Below are 24,279 nucleotides of genomic sequence, written 5' to 3' on the forward strand. Positions count from 1 at the left end.
TGCTCCATTTCTGTATGTAGAAATATGCTTTTTTCACCCATTTAAGTATTAGTCTAGAGGTGTATCTACAAACTCCCAATAATTCTAATGGAATTGAAGTTTCCCATTGATTCTCCAGGTTTTGTCAGGCTGAATTTCTTTAATACACCTTATTGTATTTGTTGGAAAAGATATAAGCAGTAGACTCTTCAGAAATGTCTTTAACTGATTTTTCTGCCTGGGATATAAGATCTATAGGGTAATGATTCTCAGTGTTCACTACACTGTGAACAGTGCCAAAACATGGATCACGATTTTCACTATTACGATGCCACAGTACCCTCTACATGACAATACCCTTCTAATTATTGCACATTTAAGTTAAAATGTTACTTCCTTTTGCTCTGCGTAATTCTTATCATTCGCAACTCTATGCTCTCCTTATGATCTCTTATTTTAAGTTACAAGAATCAGAAAACATTCTTCAAAAGGAAACGTTGGCTTCACTTTCGTAGTGGGCAAACCACAGTACACAGAGTGAACATTTTAGTGAAGACTTCTCTGTCCTTCTAAAATATATATTAGTACTTACCTGCACTAGACCATTATAAAAATTGCCATAATTAAGAAGAGACTAAAATATGAAAGCAAATAGGATACTTCCGCATGAAATAGAAGCCTTTAATGTTTCTTATCGTTTGCTTACTCACTAATTGGCAAATTTCAGTAATTCACAATGGATCTCCTTATTGATGCTGGGAATTCATAAAGTTCTACTGAACCCACTAATTTCTCTTTCCCTTGACTATAATTTATCATTGGATTGTGTAACTGCATTATTGATATTAACTGCTCTGGGAGAACATTCCACTATATCTGAAATGAGATCATCATAATACTCCTTAAGAAAAAAGAGTCATAAAATTTTACACTTATCGTTTTTCTGCAGCAGTGGTATAGATGTAAGTTTTTTAAAAATAATAATTGGTCCCCAGTGAGAAAAATGCCAATTAACTGCATACTGTCTTTTGATGGAATGCAATCTTACTTCCTTCTTGCTTCTTGAATAAAGCTGCATTTTTTCCTTTTAGTTAACATTTGCTTAACCTTGAAATGAAACTATATCAGTAGACTTAAAATAGTGCAAAAGGAGAAAGCATTGTATGACTGTTTAAAGCAGGAATATAAACTTTGCTTTGAAGTGAAGCATTTCTCTATGGTCCATAAAAACCTGAATGCTCTGAAGCTGGCTAGCAGCAGGTGCTAATAAATATGCATTAACTGTACGCCTGACACATGGATTTAATGTAGAGACTCCTTGGACAAGATGGCACTAGATTAACAAGTTCCATCAACAAACTATTGTAACAAAAGCAATGCTCGTTTTATATAATTGATGCTATCTTACAATTTAAGCCACTTTTAAAGTCATATAGTGTATTCAAACACATTAACTCATTTATCCTAGTACCCTCTGAGGTAGATAATATCTTCCACCCCTTAATTTACAGATGAGTATATGACCTCTGGAACATTAAAATCCCTCCCTTGGCTTCAGAGCTCTCCCTTTATTTTACCTGGCGACGGCCTGAGAGCTAGATTTCTACAGCTAAAATGACTTTCCAAATACACATGGAAATATTGATAGAGGAAATTATATGGTATCTGGGATTTACTTCAGAATAATCTGGGGAAGACAGGAAGCAGGTGGGATAGAGATGATACAGGATTAGCCCTGAATAGCTAACTGTTGAAGCTGGGATGGGTACAGGAAGCAATCTTTGCATTTATAAACGTTTGAAATTTTCCATAATAAAGAATTTTTTAAGCTGAGAAGTACAAATAAATAGATACGTAATGGTCCTTCTCAAGGTGTTTTGCTAAAGATAACAGACTTTCTGCTGTTAGATTGTAAACTAATGCCACTCAGCCCCACATCAGCCACATGAATCTAATATGAAATGACTCTTTCACATACAACTGGAAATTAGCTAAGTAGCTCTGTAGTACAGAACTTAATAATAGAAGGCCCCAAATATCTAAGATATATAGAAATAGCTAAATCTTTTGCATTTTAGTCTACTAGGAATACTCTAGTTAGAATGCAACATGACATACATAGAATGATGTGTTTCTCATTGTTGCCTAGTTATTATGAAGTCAGGTAGTAAAATAAAAAGCAAAGTGAGCTCTAACTCCCTGTCTGAGATTTAACTGTGTTCAGTAAGGGCTATAACTCCAAGTTATATGCTCCTTTACATAAACGTATAACTTAAATAATCATCATGGAATGTTCTGCAAAATTACAGCTAGGCTCAGCATTTAAGGCAATGAAGATGAAAGAGTTTCCTTTCCAAATGAAAACTACATTAAATCTTCAACTTCTGGATTCCAAATACCTTAAGACAAACCCACTAAACAGTAGTGCTTTCCTTATTTTCAGAAAGGAGTTCACTGGAAACACTGTTATTCAAGAAATCAGAACTGCCTCTTTGAGACCAAGTTCTTACATAATTTTCCCAGCTTAGATGGAGTAGGTCCTTAGGATCCTGGGAAGGAATTTAACGACCAGGTACCCTAAGAAAGAGTTTTATGATCCAATTGCCTTGGGCCCACCCCTGAGACAGAAAAAAAAAAAAAAAGGATGAAAGAAGCACAAGCAAACAACAGAACATTGATCGTGATTGCAAAAAAGACACAGAAGAAAGAAAATAAGAGACAGCAACAAGAGCATCACTGGCACCATCACTTGCACAAGTGGACATTTGTAGCTTTGGCATCTCTTTTCCAAGCAATGTTCAGAAATATACTTAAATATCAAAACAATCTAAAGGTTCTTGGCAAGAAAAATAAAAAGCATATTCTGATTTGAAGCATGGCAACATTATTAATACCACAAATGGCAACGAAAGAAATTGCAAAGACCAATACCAAAAATTTTAAAGGTAAATGTTATTTCCTTCTCTGAATTAACTCACAACATTTTCATCTATATTCCCAAAAGTTGCAGTCAGATTGCTGAAGAAATTAAATATAAGCATTCACTGCTAATTTTACAAAGTTTGTAACTTAAACTTCGCTAAGAGAACTTTGTGATACCTCTGATTTTTGCAAAATACAATAAATTATGGGTTCATTCTTAGGAAGGTCAGTTATATTTATTTTAATTTATGTATAAGATACAGAAATGGATATAAATATGTAACTATTTTTCTAACTTTCGATGAATGCTCCTTAAAACAAGCATGAACAACTTCAGACAGCGCATTAGAGTGCATCATGAACAGATTAAAATATTTGCACTTACGTGAGATAGAAGAGCCAGCTCATGGTGACATGTGACGGCGTTCCGGTTGGCTTCCATAAAATACCTTTGTGTGCGTCTTCGTTCCCGTTCTAGCTTCTTCTCCAAGGACAACTGGGATGTAGATAAGTTGTCTAAATATTTCATCATGACATCTGATATCATCGAACTGACTTGTACAATATCTGGACGAGCTTCTGCATCAGGAGTGAGGCACCTAAGATAACAATAGGTAATTATAACATTCTGGTCAATGTTGGGAGCAGGCCACAGAGTGTAAAGGATCAAGGTTAACCTCCACTGTGTGTCCACTATGGTATTTTCACCCAAGATAACCTGGGGTAAGATGGATATCAAGCACAGCTTTGAGTCCAAGACTTCTCAAAAGGCATTTGGAAAGCTAAGGAAGGAAAAGGAGGCAGCACTATTCTCTTTGCACTTGGGCTGGAAGGTAAGGGTTCCAGGCTGAGCATGAAGATGCTTTTTGGGTCTCAGGATGGGCAGATGGGATCATCTTCTCCTGCACGGGTTGGCTGCTTTCTGAAATCACTGCTAACTCACTGGCAGATGAAAAAAAAAAAAAAAGCCCAGTATCTAAGCCTTTCATTAGTGCAGATATTCACATTCTTAGACTGCAGATGTTTAAACTGCTTCAAGGTAATATTAGCAGCTGGAATTATCAGCTGAGCTTTTTTTAAAATAATAAAAAAAAAGCAACGTAAGCTAGTTTTATAAATTATATAGCTACATATTTTGGCACATGGGAATGGAAATGACCTTTGTTCTCTTGGCATATAGTCATCTCCTTGCCTAAGGTTACTCTCCTGGTCCTGTATTCGCCATTACTGGAAAAGGCACCAAAAAGAAGATGCAGTTTAGCATCATAGCTCAGCATGCAGGCTCTGGATCATTTTGCTGGGGTTTAAAACCTCATTTACCATTTATTAGATCAGATCCTGGGCAAGTTACATAGCTTCTAAGTCTCAGGTAGCCCACCTGTAAAATGGGATGATTATAGTATCTACCTCATTAAACTGGTATCGTGTTTGAATGGGTAATCTCTGTGAAGGGCACACACATTGTAAAATTTCAATAAATTGAGAAGAAAATCCACACTTGTATGTATCCTCCATCCCTTCCTACATTTAACAAACACCAAGTCCTGTGACTTCTCCCTTCTAAATATTTCTTGAATCCACATCCTTCCCCTGTAATCCCACAGCTATTTGGCTATTACAACATCACTTACTTGGACTACTGAAGGAGTCTCCTAAATAACACACTCATTTCTTGTCTACCTCTGGTCTGTACTGTAAACTGCTAACCAGAATAATATTCCTAAATCTGACTACATCATTTCTCTACTCAAAATTCTTCAATAGTTCTCATGGTCCAATAGGATAAAATTAAAATTCCCAGAATGCTACACAAGGTCTCTCTTGAACTGGCCATTACCTTCCTCCACTCTTTCCCCTCCTCCAGCAACACATCCAATGTGACTACCTGCACTTCCCCAAATAGCACCTGTCCTATACCCCCATTTGTTTGCTTATTTTATTCCATATGCTTGATTTTTTTTTTCTTTTGCCAATGGTATCTTTCCCAGCCATCATCTCTTACATACTTGCCAAAATCCCACTCTTTTTCCAGGCTCCATTAGGAATACTTTTGGACTGCCCTCAGACAGATATCCTGAGCCCCTTTTGTACATTCTTTTTGCACCATTTGCACTTAAGTACTTAAAACTATTGTAATTATTTTATTTTAATGGTCTGTTTCACTACGACACTGGAAACTTCCTCAGAAGAGGGACATGTGTCCTCTTCACTATGATCTCCCAGCACATACAATGGAATCTGAGTCCTGATAGGTATTCAGTAAATGAATGAATGAATCAATGAATAAATCCACAAACAAACTCAGCCTAACATCTAAAAAGTTTACCTACCTATAACCCAAAATATTTGGCCATAGATTTTGGATTCCCAGGAACATTTCCTACCAGAAGTTCCAGGATAGCCTCGTTGCTCTGAAATGACTCCCTGCTTAGGTATTTCAGAGAAATTCTTAAAAGCAACTGAATCAGAGTAATAATACATGCTAAAGATTGTCTACCAATTATTCTGTAAACAAATAAGCATAAGATCTGGTCCTAGAAAAAACTGGGGATGTTCTCACCTCATCCACTTTGTCCCCACTCCACTCTGAGAGGCCAGATGGAAAGAATTAGAAGGATACCTTGTTCAATTACATTCATGTCATGTTTTAAGATATAAAGAATTGAAAGGAGTGAAAAATATAAAGATCTATTTGTCCTTGGAGCTAGCTGAAAGTATTAACTTTGTTAGTCCTCATGACTGCTTCTGAAGCAAAGCATCAGGCAACTTATGCAACCAGGCACAGAGAAAGAAAAATAAGGCAATTGTTTTATTAGAATATTTTACGCATAAAAGGATAAGTACTTCCTTTTTAAAAAGTAAACAGACAATATTCTCTTAATAGTATATTGGTAGGTAAAAATAGTAATCCTGGTACTGAGCAGAACAAAAAAAAAAAAAATAGTTATTTTCTGCCCCAAACTCCTCAGGGTTGCTAAGTTATTCTCCCAATTTGAAGGCCTGCTAGGAAAGACAAGTTTCAATAACAAATGTACTTATATACCACATGAGCAAACAGGAAAAAAGAAAGATACTGCACATTAGAAATGCAAACTGTGTGAGCTCTACTTGACAAGGATGTGAAAAATAAAGAGAAGATACTAAAATAGAAGAAAGAAGACATATGTGATTAGAAAAAATATATTGTTGAGGAATGATTATAATAAACACTTCTGTCAAGAGCTATCTTATATTTCAAAGGCTCTATCAAATTACTAAAGATTGGCTGTGAGCCTGATCTTTTGCTGAGTCACAAATGATCATTAAGAACACTTGCTTTTATGTGTCCCTTGCATCATTGCTTTAAGAAAATAGGAAATTTGAGTTTTTTCCCTAATTCTTTCAGAACTCAATTTTTAATACTAAAAATCCAAAGCAAATTAAATATGCAATTGCATATAATTCATGACTGATTTCAGTTTTAAGTCAAATTTTCTAAAGATAAAACTTTATTTGGAATGTAAACCCAGACAATGAGGAGTCTTAAATAACTTTAAATGAAAATCAATTTACTACAGAATGCACCCTGCAATCTTAATTTATTATCAGATATAAAATTGAATTGTCAGTTCTAACTTATTATGGCATCTTAGTATTTTGAATTAAAAGAAACCTCAAGTTAAGAAGCTTTTGCCCTCAGCAAAGCCTTTACAGACGCTGGTCTGGGAAATGCTGCTTACTATTTGAAAGTTAATGGTTGTCCAGGTCTCAGATTACATGGCCTTTCTTCAAATAAATTTTCCCAAATTCCCAGAGTAAGACAGGTCCTCTCATTGGCAATGAGGTAATCTCTCATTGCCCCCTTTACCACTTTTCATCACATTTATCACAATTTGCTTTATAGACTTCATTCTGTAAATCATACATCATTAATAATAATAATAATAATACCTAATTTCATTGAGTGCCTACCACTTGCTAGGTACTGTGTTAAGTGTGTCAGAAGCATTATGTTATTTAAGCTTTAAAACAAGCCCATGAAGTTAAGGGAGGAGAGTATCCTCATATTGCCTTATGCCCAATTTCTGCCTCCAAAGAAAGAAGAAGTACAAACTAAAAGGCAGAAATGGAATCCACAGGCAGACAGCCCAGCACTGAGCCCTGGGTCTGGTAGTTGAAAATCAGCCCCTGAGCTAACTGCTTGTCTTATCTATAGATTTCCGACATTGTATAGAAAAGCATCGTGAAAATCTCTGTCCTGTTCTGTTCCATTCTGATCACCAGTGAATGTAGCCCCCAGTCACATACCCCCTGCTTGCTCAATCAATCACGACCCTTTCACACAGACCCCCTTAGAGTTGTAAGCCCTTAAAAGGGAAAGGAATTGCTCACTTGGGGAGCTCGGTTTTTGGAGACGTGAGTCTGCCGATGCTCCCAGCTGAATAAAGCCCTTTCCTTCTATAACTCAGTGTCGGAGGGTTTTTCTTGTCTGCGGCTCGTCCTGCTACAAAGTAATTACTATTGCTACCCACACATCATAGATGGGAAAATTGGGCCTCAGGGAACTTAAATTAAGTGGAAGAGCAGGGATTAGAATCCAGTTGACTCCAGAACCTGGTGATGCTCTAAACCTTTATACTCTACTGTTGCTATCTGACTCCCCTACTAGTATGTTAACCCCAAGAGTCCTGGGTAGCCATAGCCAGAGTCTATTCGTTTCAGAAGAGATTTACAGTCCTATTTGCCCAGACTCACAAAATCAGACCAATGTCTCCGTACCTCATTCTTTGCACCATCCCTCCCTCGCCCTTTGTGGCACTCAAATACCTATTAAAAGGAGAAATTAAATGCACAAATATGGCACTTTTGTCTTGACACCTCTGATGACTCCGTCAATTTTTAAGGTACTTTCCAAAAAACAACAGAAAACAGTAACAAATCATAGAGATGACCAGTTTAAATATATTTGGATTCCTTAGCAACAAGGCATGATGCAGTGTTTGTGGAATCAAATGATTTAAAGACAGGTTCGTCTCATTTCCCATAATATTAACCATGATGACTGCCAAAATTGCTCAAGTATTTACCATTCAGCAAGCCCTACCCTAAGTGATTTGCATATGTTACTTTGTGTAATCATCACATCAGCCTAATGAGACTGGTACTATTATGATTCTCATTCTACTAGATCAGAAAACAGGGATGCAGAAATAATGATCAAATCACTCTTTTATTTTTATTTTTATTTAAAAAAATGTTTTTGAGATGGAGTTTCGCTCTTGTTGCCCAGGCTGGAGCACAATGGCTCAATCTCGGCTCATTGCAACCTCCACCTCCGAGATTCAGGTGATTCTCCTGCCTCAGCCTCCCAAGTAGCTGTGATTACAGGTGCACACCACCAGGCCTAGGCTAATTTTTGTATTTTTAGTAGAGACGGGGTTTCACCATGTTGGCCAGGCTGGTCTCAAACTCCTGACCTCAGGTGATCTGCCTGCCTCAGCCTCCCAAAGTGCTGGGATCACAGGTGTGAGCCACCGCACCTGGCCTCAAATCACTTTTTAGAGTCTGCAGTTTACATGACTTAGCCCCAGGTAGGCCTGTCTTCAGAGCTGGAGGCCCTTAATTAAGACAATAGATTTCGGCTTCACTGTTGTTTTATAGAAATGCTAGTGACTTTCACACATTGGTTTTGTATCCTGCAACTTCGCTGTTAAGTTGTTTATAAGCTTAAGGAGCTTTTGAGCCAATATTATTGGGATTTCTAGATATAAGATAATGTCATCTGCAAACAGAGATAGTTTGACTTCTTCTCTTCCTATTTGGATATGCTTTCTTTCCCTTGCCTGACTGCTCTGACCAGTACTTTCAATACTATGTTGAAGTATTGTCTTGTGCTGATTTTCAAGGTAAATGCTTCCAGCTCTTGCCCATTCAGTATAATGTTGGCTGTGGGTCAAGCCAAGAGCCAGATCAGGAATGCAATCCCATTCACAATTGCAAAAAGAATAAAATACAGATAACCAGGGAAGTAAAAGAGCTTTACAGAGAAAACTACAAAACACTGCTCAAAGAAATCAGAGATGACACAAACAAATGGAAAAATATCCCATGCTCACAGATAGGAAGAATCAATATCATTACAATGACAATACTGTCCAAAGCAATTTATAGATTCAATGCTATTCTTATCAAACTACCAATGACATTCTTCACACAACTAAAAAAAAAATTTTTTTACATGGAACCAAAAGAGCACCTGAATAGCCAAGGCAATCCTAAGCAAAAAAAAAAAAACAAAGCTCGAGTCATCATGCTACCTGACTTCAAACTATACTACAGGGCTACAGTAACTGAAACAGCATGGTATTGGCACAAAAACAGACACATAGACCAATGGACCAGAAAAGAGAACCCAGAAATAAGGCTGCACACCTACAACCATCTGATCTTCAAGAAACCTGACAAAAACAAGCAATGGGGAAAAGATTTCTTATGTAATAAATGGTCCTGGGATAACTGGCTAGTCATATGCAGAAAACTGAAATTGAACCCCTTTACAAAAATCTGAACTGAACCCCATATACAAAAATCAACTCAAGACAGATTAAAGACTTAAATGTGAAACCCAAAACTATAAAAACCCTAGAAGACAACCTAGGCAATACCATTTAGAACACAGGCACGGGCAAAAATTTCATGACAAAGATGCCAAAAGCCAAGTATACATATGTAGCAAACCTGCACGTTGTGCACATGTACCCTACAACTTGAAGTTTAATAATAATAAATAAATTTAAAAAAAAAAAAAAAAAAAAAAGATGCCAAAAGCAAAAATTGACAAGTTGGGGGTCTGGCGCAGTTACTCATGACTGTAATCCCAGCATTTTGGGAGGCCGAGGCAGGTGGATCATGAGGTTAGGAGATCGAGGCCAACCTGGCTAACACCGTGAAACCCCGTCTCTACTAAAAATACAAAAAAGTAGCCGGGTGTGGTGGCACGGGCCTATAGTTCCAGCTACTCAGGAGGCTGAGGCAGGAGAATCGCTTGAACCCGGGGAGGTGGAGGTTGCAGCGAGCCAAGATCACACCACTGCACTCCAGCCTGGGCGACAGAGCAAGACTCCATCTCAAAAGGAAACAAAGGAGGAAAGAAAGAGAGAAAGAGAGAGAGAGAGAAAGAGAGGAAGGAAGGAAGGAAGGAAGGAAGGAAGGAAGGAAGGAAGGAAGGAAGGAAGGAAGGAAGGAAGGGAGGGAGGGAGGGAGGGAGGGAGGGAGGGAGGGAGGGAGGGAAAAAATTGACAAGTGGGATTTAATTAAACTAAAGAGCTTCTGCACAGCAAGAAAAGAAAGAGAAAGAAAGAAAGAAAGAAAGAAAGAAAGAAAGAAAGAAAGAAAGAAAGAAAGAAAGAAAGAAAGAAAGAAAGAAAGAAAGAAAGAAAGAAAGAAGGAAAGAAAGAAGGAAAGAAAGAAGGAAAGAAAGAAGGAAAGAAAGAAGGAAAGAAAGAAGGAAAGAAGGAAAGAAGGAAAGAAGGAAGGAAGGAAGGAAGGAAGGAAGGAAGGAAGGAAGGAAGGAAGGGAAGAAAGGAAGGAAGGAAGGAAGGAAGGAAGAGAGAAAGAAAGAAAATTGACAAGTGGGATTTAATTAAACTAAAGAGCTTCTGCACAGCAAAGGAGACTATCAACAGAATAAACAGACAACCTACAGAACAGAAGAAAATTTTTGCAAACTATGCACCTGACAAAAGTCTAATATGCAGCTTCTATAAAGAACTTAAGCAAATTTACAAGAGAAAAACAACCCCATTAAAAAGTGGACAAAGAACATGAACAGACACTACACAAAATAAGACATACATGTAGTCAACAAGCATGAAATAAAGCTCAACATTACTGATCATTAGAGAAATGCAAATCAAAATCACAATGAGATACCATTTTTTACCAGTCAGAATGACTATTATTAAAAAGCTAAAAAAAAATAACAGATGCTAGAAAGGTTCCGCATAAAAGGAACACTTATGCACTGTTGGTGGGAGTGTAAATTAGTTCCACCATTGTGGAAAACAATGTGTAGTGATTCCCCAAAGACATAAAAACAGAAGTACTATTCAACCCAGCAATCCCATTACTGGTTCTATACCTAAAGGAATACAAATCATTGTATCATAAAAACACTTGCACACGTATGTTCATTGCAGCACTATTCACAATAGCAAAGACATGGAATCAACATAAATGCCCATAAATTCTAGATTGAAAAAAGAAGATATGGTATATACACACCATGGACTACTATGCAGCCATAAAAAGCAACAACATCATGTCTTTTGTAGGAACATGGCTGGAGCTGGAGGCCATTATCCTTAACAAACTAATGCAGGAACAGAAAACCAAATATTGCATGTTTTCACTTATAAGTGGGAGTTAAATGATGAGAACACCTGGCCCCATAAAGGTGAACAGTAGACACTGGGATTTATTGGAGGGTGGAGGGTAGGAGGAAGGATAGCATCAGGAAAAATAGCCATTGGGCCTAGGCTTAATACCTGGGTGATGAAACAATCTATACAACAAACCCCCATGACACAAGTTTACCTGCATAACAAACCTGCACATGTACCTCTGAATTAAAAAATTTAAAAAAAATCAATTAAAAAAAGAAGACTGTAGATTAGTATTGTGCCAAAGAAAGAAAGGTTTAGATATCATCCCACAAAAACTGGTGAGGAGTAATATTAGTATAAACAATGGCTAGGAGGAGAAATCAAAGGGAAAGGGGTATAGTCACAATAATACATCTATTATATTTCATCAGAGATAGAGCTAAGTGCTAGCACAGATACCAACCCAAGTTTTAAAAGACTCAGAAGGCAGATGAAAAAAGATTCTATCTGGGGTGACTCTAGAATTTCTACAATCCAAAACACTGAGGATTTGGCTCAGTTTGATGGGATGGAGAAATCCCATCAACTTAAGTACCCAACTTAAGTACCCAAGATGCAACTTAAGTACCCACCTTAAGTACCCAACTTAAGTATCCAAGAAGGTCCAGAAATAGCAATCAGCCAGATACATGAGTCATTTACTCATACAAGCAATATTTATTAAGGGTCTACTCTGTGTCAGCCACTGCTTTGGGCAATAAAAGATACAAACTAAACGGACTAAGTTCCTGCTCTTGAGTTTCCATTTTGGTGGGGAAGAGACAGACAATAAACAAAAAGCATGTATGCACATGTATAATATGTCAAGGATGATGAGTGCCGTGAGCTTTATAAAGCAGGCAAGGAGGTTAGAGAGTACTGCGAGGTAGTGGGGCCATCAGAGTGGGGAACATTTTAGCAGAGACCCAGATGAAGTGAGAGCCTGTGTCATGCATATATCTGAGGAAAGAGGGTTCTAGGAAACCATGAAAGCAAGGGCAAAGGTCTAGAAGGAGGGTGCATGCCAGGACTAGTGGGAAGCCCCATGTGGCTGGAGCAGAGAAAATAGGAGGGGAAGTGGGAGGGAGCATGGGTGACAGACCAGCCGGGATTGGCCACAACTTTGGAAGTGCAACTAGATAATGACTTTCATTAAACTCCTGCTATAGTGATAGTTGGAGCTCCTGATTCTCTTTGAAAAATTATGCTAAATCACATTATCAATTTAAAAATGGAAATGAAAAAGTACCTGCACCTTTATCATCTAACATGGCTTTTTGTTTCATGTGTTCTTATCTGGCCTTTTTCCAATTTTTTGCATAATTTTATGGAGTTTGTCATGGTTACAGAAAGTTTTACATCATATTTGTCTTACCTACATGTCATAATGTGTTTTACAGGTTGTTACAAACCCTTCCAAATAATCGTTCTAGTGGTTGCATAATAAGTGAATGCTCTACTTCCTCTTGGACACTTAAGTAGATTCCAAATAGTCACTGTTACTGATGATGCACAAACCTCTTTCTAGATGTGGATTATGTGGGGACCCTTTCTCTTCATGAGCTTTTTTCCATAAATAGTGATTTATTATAGACATGAGGTATTTCTTGATTGTCCTTACATGTCTGAAGCTGCAGACTAATTACCTGCTGATGGTGTCTGTTACTTTTTCAGAGTAGATACCTTCTGGCACTGGTTCATATACCGCCTCCACTATCTGCAAAACAAACAGACTAGAGTGATGGAAGTCAAGGGGCCACAGATGTCTTTGAATAGTTAATACTTGACCATAACCTGAGAGTTACTAATTAAGCAGTATAACTTCAAACACAAATTTTAGTCAGAAATCCCAACCAAATAAAGCATTTGCATCAATTAAACAGTTCTTGAACATGGAATTATATTCTCCAAGCTGAGTTAAAATTAACCTTCGATTCATAATAAAATAGTGTATGGGATAATATAAGGTGCTGGGTTGTGAGTAATCCAGACTGCAATTAAAAATAAAAGACCAGCCAGGTGCAGTGACTCACGCCTGTAATCCTAGCACTTTGGGAGGCCAAGGCAGGTGGATTACCTGAGGTCAGGAGTTCAAGACCAGCATGGCCAACATGGTGAAACCCCGTCTCTACTAAAAATATAAAAATAAAAAATTAACCAGGTGTGGTGGCACATGCCTGTAATCCCAGCTACTCAGGAGGCTGAGGCAGGAGAATTGTTTGAGCCCAGGAGGCGGAAGTTGCAGTGAGCCAAGATCATGCCACTGCACTCCAGCCTAGCCAACAGAGTGAGACTGTCTCAAAATAAATAAATAAATAAATAAAATGAATAAAAAATAGAAGACCAAAAAGTCTTTAAATAATTTTGTATTATAAATAAAGACAATTATAGAGGGAAATAAGCCATTACATGAGATATATATTTAGAAGAAAGTGGAAAAAATAAACTGGATCATGCAGTTAATAAAACAATTCTTGCTTTTAATGGGCAGTTATATAAAAATCACAAAGATCTGTTTAATAAGAAAAAGAATTGCATTTTTAGCTACACGAGACCCTTTTGTCTCACAGTGTTGCTTACTTTTGTAGCCAAGGACAGCATGTTAGTGCTGTAGAAGGGGGGATTCAAAGTCGCCATCTGATAAAGGATGCAGCCTGCTGCCCAGACATCAGCCTTCTCCCCATACGGCTCACTCTTCAGTACCTCAGGGCTGACATAAAATAAGGACATTAATACATACTAAGGAAGGGAGAATCCGCTCAGAAAGATCCAATTTTCAAGCTTTATTGGAGTTATTTTTTAAGTATCTGAAATGCTTAACGTAATCACTATTTCAGAAAAGGATATCAAAAAGTCTGTTTGAAATTTCCCAGCCTCAGATGAACCCGGAAGCATATCAAGCAATTCCAGCTTAAGCACTAAATACCAATAACTCGTATAAATATCACCTAGTATGCATCCAAGGATGTGTGTATTTCCAGAAAGAACAAGCCTACTGTGGTAGATGGAGTTGCTGGCCCCAGTTCTTTGCTGCTCTGGGAGCTTCTGTACATCCCACCCTTGCTGTAGCCTCTTCTGGGCAGTGTTCATCATCTTCTCCTGCCTTTGGTTTCACTGTGTTTTCTTCCTTTGACCAATGGAATGTGGACGTGACAATGAGCCCGATGAGAGCCTCAGTCTGAACAGGTACTGAGGACTTCCATTTATCCTTCTAGGAGCTTCAGTCCACTACTAGAGGAAGAATGTGTCCCAGGTAGCTTCCACCCCTGCAGCCTGGGCCCAGTGTAAGACACACAGAACCAGTCCGCCCCCAGACAACCCATATACCAACAGGCTGGAGGAGAACGAGCCTAGCAGGCTCATATACTCGTGACTCTGAAGTTGAATGCCACTGAAACTTTGTGGTGATTAATGATAAGGTGTTAACACAGAAAAAGCTGACTGATAGAGCCTTCCCCTTTGCTATTCAGCTCTAGCATATAAAGTAGGGGGAAAACCATATTTAAATATGTTGCAGGAAATGACAATATCTACCATGTTCACTGCTTCTGAAACTGCCACACAATTTACACAACATTTAAATAATCTGCAAGTGTTCATGAATTTATTTTTTAATTTAATTGGATTTAATTTATGTGGAGGCGAGTGTAGTTCCCTTGGACATTTTGTACTAATAGAAGTTTCCTCTAAAATAAATGTACATTAAAAAACAAAGTACTAAAAGTACTCAACACACACACACCCTAAATTAAGTAGCTTACTAATTCAGTTCCATAATAAGTACTTGGGTCTCACCTCAGTACCCTAATGGAGTAAAGATTAATACAGTTAGCTTTGACAGGGGGTTAAAATATAAAGAAATTTATAAATTGGCATCAAAACAATCAGGGCAGGTATAAATCAGTATTGACTTAAAAATAATCAACAAATTACTGTTCTTGAGAGGAAGAAGAATTCCTAGTTTAAGATTTACAGTACAGTATGTATTTGCAAAGAAAAGCATGATTTCTAGGTCTATGAGTTAAGCATTTTCATATTTAGTGTTTTTCAGTTCAATAATATGGAAATCAGGGAACTGGGGCTGAGATTTCCACAGGGCTCTGCTGGTTCTAACAGTATAAAAAGTATTCACTTCCGCCCCTTTATCAACTGCTCACGTTAAAAAAAAAAAAAATGATTTAACAAGAAGAAAACATGCTCCACACAGAAAATGTCTTTGGCTCCCCACAGACAAATTTCTCATATTCTCATCTACTGAGATATCAGAAGATTTGCTTCATATTTCCAAAAGATCACGAAGCACAAGCTGTGAGTGTTCCACCCATATCCCCTCAAATCCCTTTTGCATTTCCTATTTTTGATGTGCTTTCACTCCCCACAGCCAGCACCTGTACTTGTTCGGAGGACAGCTTTCCATTTCTTCCTCAAAAGATAAGTTTTCAATGTCGCTTTTATAAGGGCACTAATCCCATTGGTGAGGACAGAGTCCTCATGACCTAATCACCTACCACAGGCCACACTGCCTAACACTATCACGCTGGAGGTTAGGATTTCAATATAAGAACTTTGGAGGGACACAAGTATTCAATCTGTAGCAGACTTTCCTCTTGAAACACTGCTATGTTTTTCACTCATCCAGTAAATATGACTAAGCATCTCCAAAATACTAGTTACTCTTCTACCTGCTTGGAATATACCAACAAAGACATCTGTCCTTCATTGGGCTTACCTTCTAGTAAGGGACAGGAGGCAGAGAAGATATAAAATGTAAGAAAATAACTTAAAAGTAAATGAGGTAGTATTTTAATAAGTGAAAAATGCTGTAGGAAAATAAACTTGACTAGAGTAAAGGAGGTCTGGAGAGGAGGTAAGGTGGCAAGTTGCAATATTAGAAAAAATGGTTCCTTCTTCCCTCTCAGATACCATAGAATGACCCTTCAGTGGCTTCCTGCTTCATTCACGCATTCATCTTCTCTTCACACTTTACTCTCTCCTTGGATAATTTCATTCACATCCAAGGCTTCCAGTGAAACCATAAGCTGGTAACTCTCAGACCTAATTTTCATTCCTCAAGCCCCTCAAGTGCACACAGAGAAGAAGGCTCTGTTACAAATCACTGATGAAAATAGGGTTAAAGCAGTGAACTCTAAACAATTTGCCTATTTGATAAATTAGAGCAGAGAACTCATCCCAAGTCAGCAATGCTTACTTTCTTGAATTTCAAGCACTGTTTCTGAGGTGTATAAAACAACCCTGCAGGACAAAGGCCTGAGTGTCTGCAACAGGAAGATAGCTCCCTGGGAGATATCTTAAAGCCCTGGGCCTGTGACTGTCTTTGCCCCCACATTACTTCCTGAGGCAAACATTTCTATTTATTTTTCTACCTCCACCTCTGCTTCCATTTGCACTTCAAACCTAGTCACTTCAAGCAATCTTTTTAAATATATGTGTGTGCTATGGGAGCTTTTTCTTAATCTGCAAGACTCCAGGGTGACTACTCTGCATCCCAGGGAACGTTTCTGATGTCAAGAGTTAATGTTTCCAGGACATCTGCTGGTTTCAGATTTGCCCCTAATTCCTAGTGTGTCCAGTATTACCACATTAGCAGTTAAATTTATCCTCTAAATGCTAGTTCTTTCCTCAAAAGATAAGATTATAATATCTGACAACTAAGAGTTTATAAGAACTAGTTTATTTTCACCAGGTATGAGAAATTGAAGATGAAATTAAAACCTTAAGAGAAATTGAAAAACTATCATTGCAGAAGTAACTCATTGACAATATAATGCTATAGCATCTTGGAAACAGTGACATTTAGAGATGTCATAAAAGAAAATGTTCCCTTAACAGGTGTTAGAAAATACTAATAAAAGAATCTCAAGGAGTTTGGGACACAGTGAGGGCTAAATTGTTTGAAGACTATTACAATAGTCTTACAAAATAGACTTAAAGTAGTAAGTCTATTTTATTGAAGTTATTTGTCCAATAATATTTGCTTCATTAGGTAAAGACAGAAAAGGGATTTTTGCATCCCACTGCAATGTGTTAATTCTGAGTCTATTAAAAAGTACATTTAGTTCTCAGGTATTGGCTATCACACCTTCATCTCCTGGGAGTACCTTAAATATAAAGGAGAAAGAGAACTAACTTATCACTGTTACTGAAAAAGGAGAACATAAACCTTCTGTCTGAAGGTTTAAGACCCACTATTTGTGCATTCAAGGAGGCAAAACTCATGAGAATAAAATGCTGACCTGAGGTATGCTGACATAATTAAGTCTGTGTGCCAATAAATACCATTTATTTAGACTGAAAATCAAATGACGCTCTAGTTATAATTTGTTGTACAGCATGTAGCAATATAAGATGAATCAAACGTGTGTGTGTGTATTCTTGTGTGTATGCATGTGTTTGTGGATGTCTATGTGTTTGTATGTGTATGTGAATGTTTGTGTGCATGTCCATGGATATTTATGGTTGCTGAAGCTAGGTAAACCGTTGCTGAGAAATGGCTCAAAAAACCATCATATGGTAGGATAGGAGTTAATGAGAACTAATCAGGATGTGGAAACTTGGAAAAACCCTGAGGAAATAAATCTCAGTGCATTTTCTGGAAAGAGTTAGCAACATAATATTCAGATATATGGTGAGATAAGCATAGTTTAGCAGAAAAGACACTAAGCAGAATCATGAATGTAGAGAGATCCATCCATGTCTTGATCTTTTTCTATGAGGTCCCACTTAGTATAAGCACTTAATAGCATTGATAAAATATAATCTGGTCCCACTGGAGCCACAAAAATTAAAGAGCACCCTGATTAGCCTTATGGCATTCTCCACTATGGAGGAATAAAGGAATTGAGCCCGAAAAGAGACTGGAAGGCTGGGCAAGCCCACTAATGCGGTGATCAGGGAAATGAGAAGATGAAAGCCATAGGACTTCAGAATTGATTGGATGTGGGGAGGAGAAAAAGAGAAAGGAAAGATGATCCCCTCCTCCTCTAGGCTCCCAAGTAGTTGGTTCTGGTGACTAAATAGGTATAAGAGTCATTAACACAGATACAGGGGGAGCAGGTGTGCAGGAAGAAACTACATCAATTTGGAATATATTAATTCATGTATGTCTGCAAGATCCACAATTGGGGATATTCAATGGGCAACATCATTCCAGATGTGAAGAGTCTCTCAAAACCTTATACTCAGAGCATGTGCTGTCTATAAGCCTGGCATCACAGAAATGTTCTCAGCTCATAGGTGACTACTGCCATTAAGTAGTTAGTTAAAAAGATTTGATACCTAAACAGCTCTGACTTTTCTGAACACAAACCTCTTACAGAGAGACAAGGGAATTAGATGACACATTCAAGAGCTGTGGAATAATATCCTATGCCATTAAAAGAAATTGGCACACCTTTAACGCAAATTTGAGAGCCTGCCTGCTTCTGGACTGCATCCAGCATTGACAGCTTTATCCACTAAAAATGCAAGACAGTCAGTTACATTTGAATTACTTTTAAAAATGCAATAGTTGGAAAATATGCTAAAAAATACAGTAAACAGGACATAAACTAAAATGTTCATTGGTGTTTATTCAAAATTCAAATTTCATTGGACACCCTGCATTTCATTTGGCAATCCTAAATTGCAGTATTGTTCATGTACTCTCCTTTCTTAGTGTTTAAGTCATCTTTATTCTAGAAAAGCACAAAAAGAGCTATTTAAACACTATCTATGGTTTTCTGTACTTACGTTACAAAAATAGCAAAGCACAGTATTTATATGGGGTATCTGGGGCACTTCTCTAAATGCTTTCTATTTCTCTCATGTTGCATGAAGCTGTGTATTAACATGCCTTAACAACCAATGAAATCAATGATTTAAAAGTTCTTTAAAATATAAGCAGCATCTTAAAGTACAAAACACATTTGAATATATGAAATGTTAAATTCAGGCCTAGTTTTTACAAACATTTTTACCAAATGTCTCTGTAAATGTTAAGTTAAATAATAAACAAACTGGAGTAGAAGCCATCAGAATAGCCTCCTTAGTCCCATAGCAAACGTGGGTCATGACTGGTTTCTAGATGCCAGATCCTCTTATTAGGTCACCTAGCTCCTATGGATTATGTTTAGGGACATGCATGTGAACAAAACCAGAATATTTCACCCCCTAAAAAGCACTTCTTTGGCATATTTCCATATAGCTATTCAAAGGAACTGCAAACCACAGAAATCTTGAAAATCTGTCTTTTGTGGAGGATATTTGCATCTGTAGAGAAAATCTACACTCATGAAACAAACAGTTAGGCTTTCTCTGAGCCCACTCCCACCCCACTCCCATCCGAATCTAGGAAAGATTAACTCACAGGAATGAGAGGGAGAGTATGACACCTTTGAAAGTCTGACAGAGACATGTTACCACAGGCCACCATCTATTCTTTCTGAGAACTGCTATCTGTGAAATTTCATGTGTCTTAGTGTGTTTTCTGTTGTTTATAACAGAATACCTGAAACTAGACAATTTATAAAGAAAAGGAACTTATTTCTTACAGTTCTGGAGGCTGAAAATCCAAGGATGAGGGGCTGCATCTGGTGAGGGCCTTCTTGCTGATGCGGACTTTCTGCAGAGTCCTGAGGCAGCACGAGGCATCACACGGCAAAGGGGCTGAGAGTGTTCACTCGGGTCTCCCTCTTTTTATAAACCTCTAGTCCCATTCTCATAATAACTCATTAATTCATTAATCCATGAATGGATCCTCATGATCCACTGGATCATAAGGGCTCTTCTCTCATGAACCAATGATCTCTTAAAGGTCCCATCTCCTAATACTGCCGCATGGGGAATTAAGTTTCAACATAAGTTTTGGAGGGAACAAACATTCAAACCATAGTACTCTGTATAACAAGATCACCTTCACTAGCCAGGCCTTTTCTTGTCCCTCCCTCCCATAACTTGTCTTGCCACTATAGCAGGACAAGCTTCAGACAAAACTCCTCAGACACTGAGTTAAAGAAGGAAGGGGTTTATTCGGCCAGGGGCATCAGCAAGACTTCTGTCCCACAAGCTGAGCTCCCCGAGTGGGCAATTATTGTCCCTTTTAAGGGCTCACAGCTCTAAGGGGGTGCATGTGAGAGGGTCATGATTGATTGAGCAAGCATAGGGTACGTGACTGGGGGCTGCAGGCACCGGTAATTAGATCGGAACAAAACAAAATAGGATTTTCACAGTGCATTTCTACACAATGTCTGTAATCTATAGATAACATAACCGATTAGGTCAGGGGTCGATCTTTAACTACCAGGCCCAGGGTGTGGCGCCAGGCTGTCTGCCTGTGGATTTCATTTCTGCCTTTTAGTTTTTACTTCTTCTTTCTTTGGAGGCAGAAATTGGGCATAAGACGATATGAGGGGTGGTCTCCTCCCTTACCACAATCCAAGCCCCTATTCCTTCTGTAACTTCTGGATGGTTTAAAACCTGCAGTCATCTGGCCTTTTCTAAGTTTTCATATTTCATATTGTTCTCATGTACACATGTGCAAGTAATAATTTATATACCTTTCTCCTATCAATTTATTATGCATTTGTTTTATGGACTCAAATTATCAAACCTTCAGAAAGGTAAGGAAGGAGGAAGTTATCTTCACTCTTACACATGATTCAGACCCCTAAATAACATTTTATGAACCAGAGTGACAAGACACTCCACTTGGAAGAGTTATCAATGTACTTTTTATGAATGAGTGGTAGATAACTGCTACAACTAAAATCGATCCATTATTTGATAGATTAATGCACTACTTCTTCAAGTTAGGGAAACATTTTATATCTAATATACATAAAATTCATAACAGTAAAAAGCAGAAGAGATTGACACTGCATTATGCAAACCAGGACCTGTGATTACCAGTGTAGCTGTTGACCTGCCTTTAATTAGTTTCTTGTTTTTACTGCAAAATGATGAGTCAAATTAGACTCAATTTTCATCTTCCCACTAGGATCAGCAGACATTGACCAAATGACACAATTGATTGCAGATCATTTTATGCGACAGTCCAATTTATGTAGAATCTGTTCATGAGATAATAAATGTGCAAGTGCCATGAAAAATACTAAGTACTACACAACTGCAAAGTGGTATTATTACATAGAGAGATCTGTCACATTTCATAGGGACTGTGACAATAAGTGAGCTAGAAAAAAACAGGCAGCAGAATAAATATAGTAGTGAAGTGGGGACTGTCATATTCCTGAATTCTGAGGAGTTTTGAGTGGACAACCAAATAGTTGACCTTCAGTCTGTTAAAGTCAAAGTCAGGCCAAGAACTTTTACTATTATAGGTAAAAATGTTGCTAGTGGTGACAGGGGTATCAGTTGTCCTTCCCATTAGGTCCAGTTTGGTAAAAGTATGTATGATCCAAAAACACGAGTGGCAGCCTACTCTCACCCTGTCCCACCCATGTTAGCCTCCCTCCTGATCTTTGCCCCTAGTTCATGGAAACCCCTGTCTGGCATGTTTACCCATTCATCTCCAAGCAATACTATGTGCCAGGAGCACATAGTAGAATACAGGAGCAAACAAACACACACAAAATCCCTGGCCTCACAGAGTTTACATTCTAGTAAAGGAGACAACGAATATACTAATTAATTGATTGATTAAAATTTATTAGATGCCATGAAGAAAACAGACTATTTTTAAAAATAACATTCATCTCATGAATTGACTTTTAAACTGTTCTGTGGCCTTAATAGCCTGTTTGACTTTGGAGATGAGGTTGGGTAGATATTAATTTCCTCACATCTGCAAGACAGAGAGATAATTTGTAATATCTAGTCCTGTTCCAAATGCTATGTCCATCAATTAAAGACTGAAAATACCTTCATGACAGATATGCACATCGTTTTAAGATAAAGATTACATTTGTTTTTCAGTGTGGTTTAATCACTGAGGACAGAGTCAACAATATTTTCCAAATTAGATTTGTTCTATCAAAACAAATTCATGAACATGTAAATAATTTTTGATTATGGCTTTTGTACAGTATTAAAATCTGTGTTGTACGATTTTAATGCAAAACAAGGCATTTTTATTTTAACAGATAGCTAACACATATTTCAAAATCACTTTTAAGCATTATAGATGTCTTAACCTGAATCATCACCATTTGCTCAAAAAATGCTGGGCAAATAGATCCTAAATCTGTAAACTTATGTGACTGAAGAACAAAAGAAATGCATTTCTCTTTCATCTCTGAAGCATAAGTTCCCTCACTGAATATGCAAAATCCTATGGCCATGGCCTTTGACAACTTCCTCACAACCAATTTCACTCTGTCTCCCTATTCCCATTTGCTGAGCAGATACAAAGAAACCTGTCAACAGAAAACACAGATTTGAGGACATTTGGGAACCAAGGAGTGTCCTTTACCCAAAATATCTTCCCTGAGGCCAATGCATGAGTTCTCACAGTTAGTGACTTATTCTTCTATGTTATATACTAGTTATTTCTGGAAGGTACATAAGGAGAAAATGAGGAAGAGGGGTGAAAACATGGGGAACCTAGGGCTTAAGTATGTTCGACAGTGTCTGTTGGTTGGTGGTAGACTAAAAGATAATAGCTTGATAAGATACAGAGGCCAAGGCCACACAGGGAACAACTTTATAGCAATTTCCCTCAAACTAGAGTGTGAGATGGAGGCAGGAGAATAGTCTGGAGGCAGGGAACATAAGGCCAATTCATGCTGACTTCCTAGAACTAAATTAAATGGAAACAATTTAGCTATGACAGGAAATATCCTCTCCATTTACATTGGGTGTACCCCAAGTAAATGACTTTGTAACTTTACTTTATTCTCTTCATTTACATACGGCATACACCAGGTAACCAATGGAAACCTCTAGAGGGTATTTAAACTGCAGAAAATCCTGTAACAGGGCTCTTGAGCCCCTATGCTCCACCCACTCCCACCTGTGGAGCATAATAAATCTCTTTTTTTGTTGCTTCATTCTTTCCTTGCTTTGTGCATTTTGTCCAATTATTTGTTCAAGATGCCAAGAACCTGGACTCCCTCCACTGGTAACAAGATGAAGACAGAAAAGGGGGAATAAAGAAAGAAGGGGTTTCAGAGAGGAAGGGAGGATGAATTTTAAGTCACATTTTATTAAAACTGATCTTTGCTGTCTGTACTTCTGACATGACAACAAGCCGTTTTCCTTGGTATTCTGCTTTGTTGACATTCTGGTTTGCCATAATTGGTCATCATTTCTACTAACCTGACCAAAAATTAAGGTTTGAAAAAATGAGTAATTGTCCAATATATGACTCCTAGGTTTTGTAAACCACAACTAAAATTCTAAGCCCCTCGACCGATTCCATGGACCCCTCCTCTAGACCAAGGGAATTCCAAAGAAATCTGAAAAACTAGTTCAGGCCATGATAGGAAAGGATGCTCAAACATGGCTCATTATACTCTCCTCTGGTTGGAATTCAGCCACAGCTGACCAGCATTAACATTACAACAGCGATCTCAGGACTGATCTCTGTAGGAATAAGATACCAAATTCCAACCTGACTCTAGTGTAGCATCACATGACAGATAGGCCCTGAAAAAAATCAAAGTATTTTACCCCAAAATATATTCCTTTGACATATTTTTAAAGGCCCTGCAAAGCTGTCTCTTGTGGGGGAAATTCATTTTGTAGAGAATCCCCTTCCCTTTCCAGGTCTTTTTCTGATCCTGAAGAGATTAGCTGAGAGTCTAGAACCTTTTAAAGGTTGGAATTGAAAGCATTTGCCATCTATTGCCTCTAAGGGCAGCCACTTATGCAACTTCATCAACATGATAAGAACCTTGGTCTCCACAATCCCATATCTTAACCCAGACACTTGTTTCCACTGATTCCAGGTCTTTAGGTAATATCAGTTTTAACTAATCATCAATCAGAAAATCTATGACTCCCACCCCCATCACCTGCT

General features: G+C 37.9%; 1 protein-coding gene across 9 annotated transcripts in view; it reads right to left on the bottom strand.

Annotated features, from left to right (window-relative positions):
• The window catches only part of NEK10 (NIMA related kinase 10), a 266,215-nt gene that overhangs the window by 86,030 nt on the left and 155,906 nt on the right, over positions 1–24,279 (bottom strand). For all 9 annotated transcript variants that reach the window (XM_073023648.1, XM_073023647.1, XM_038002934.2 and 6 more), the window contains 3 exons: positions 13,884–14,013; positions 12,950–13,020; positions 3,287–3,500 (listed from right to left, as the gene is read on the bottom strand). In XM_073023648.1, the coding sequence (XP_072879749.1) occupies positions 3,287–3,500; positions 12,950–13,020; positions 13,884–14,013 (415 nt within the window). The remainder of the gene's footprint in view (positions 1–3,286; positions 3,501–12,949; positions 13,021–13,883; positions 14,014–24,279) is intronic.

Source organism: Chlorocebus sabaeus, chromosome 15 (genome assembly GCF_047675955.1).
Source record: "Chlorocebus sabaeus isolate Y175 chromosome 15, mChlSab1.0.hap1, whole genome shotgun sequence".
NCBI lineage: Eukaryota > Metazoa > Chordata > Mammalia > Primates > Cercopithecidae > Chlorocebus > Chlorocebus sabaeus.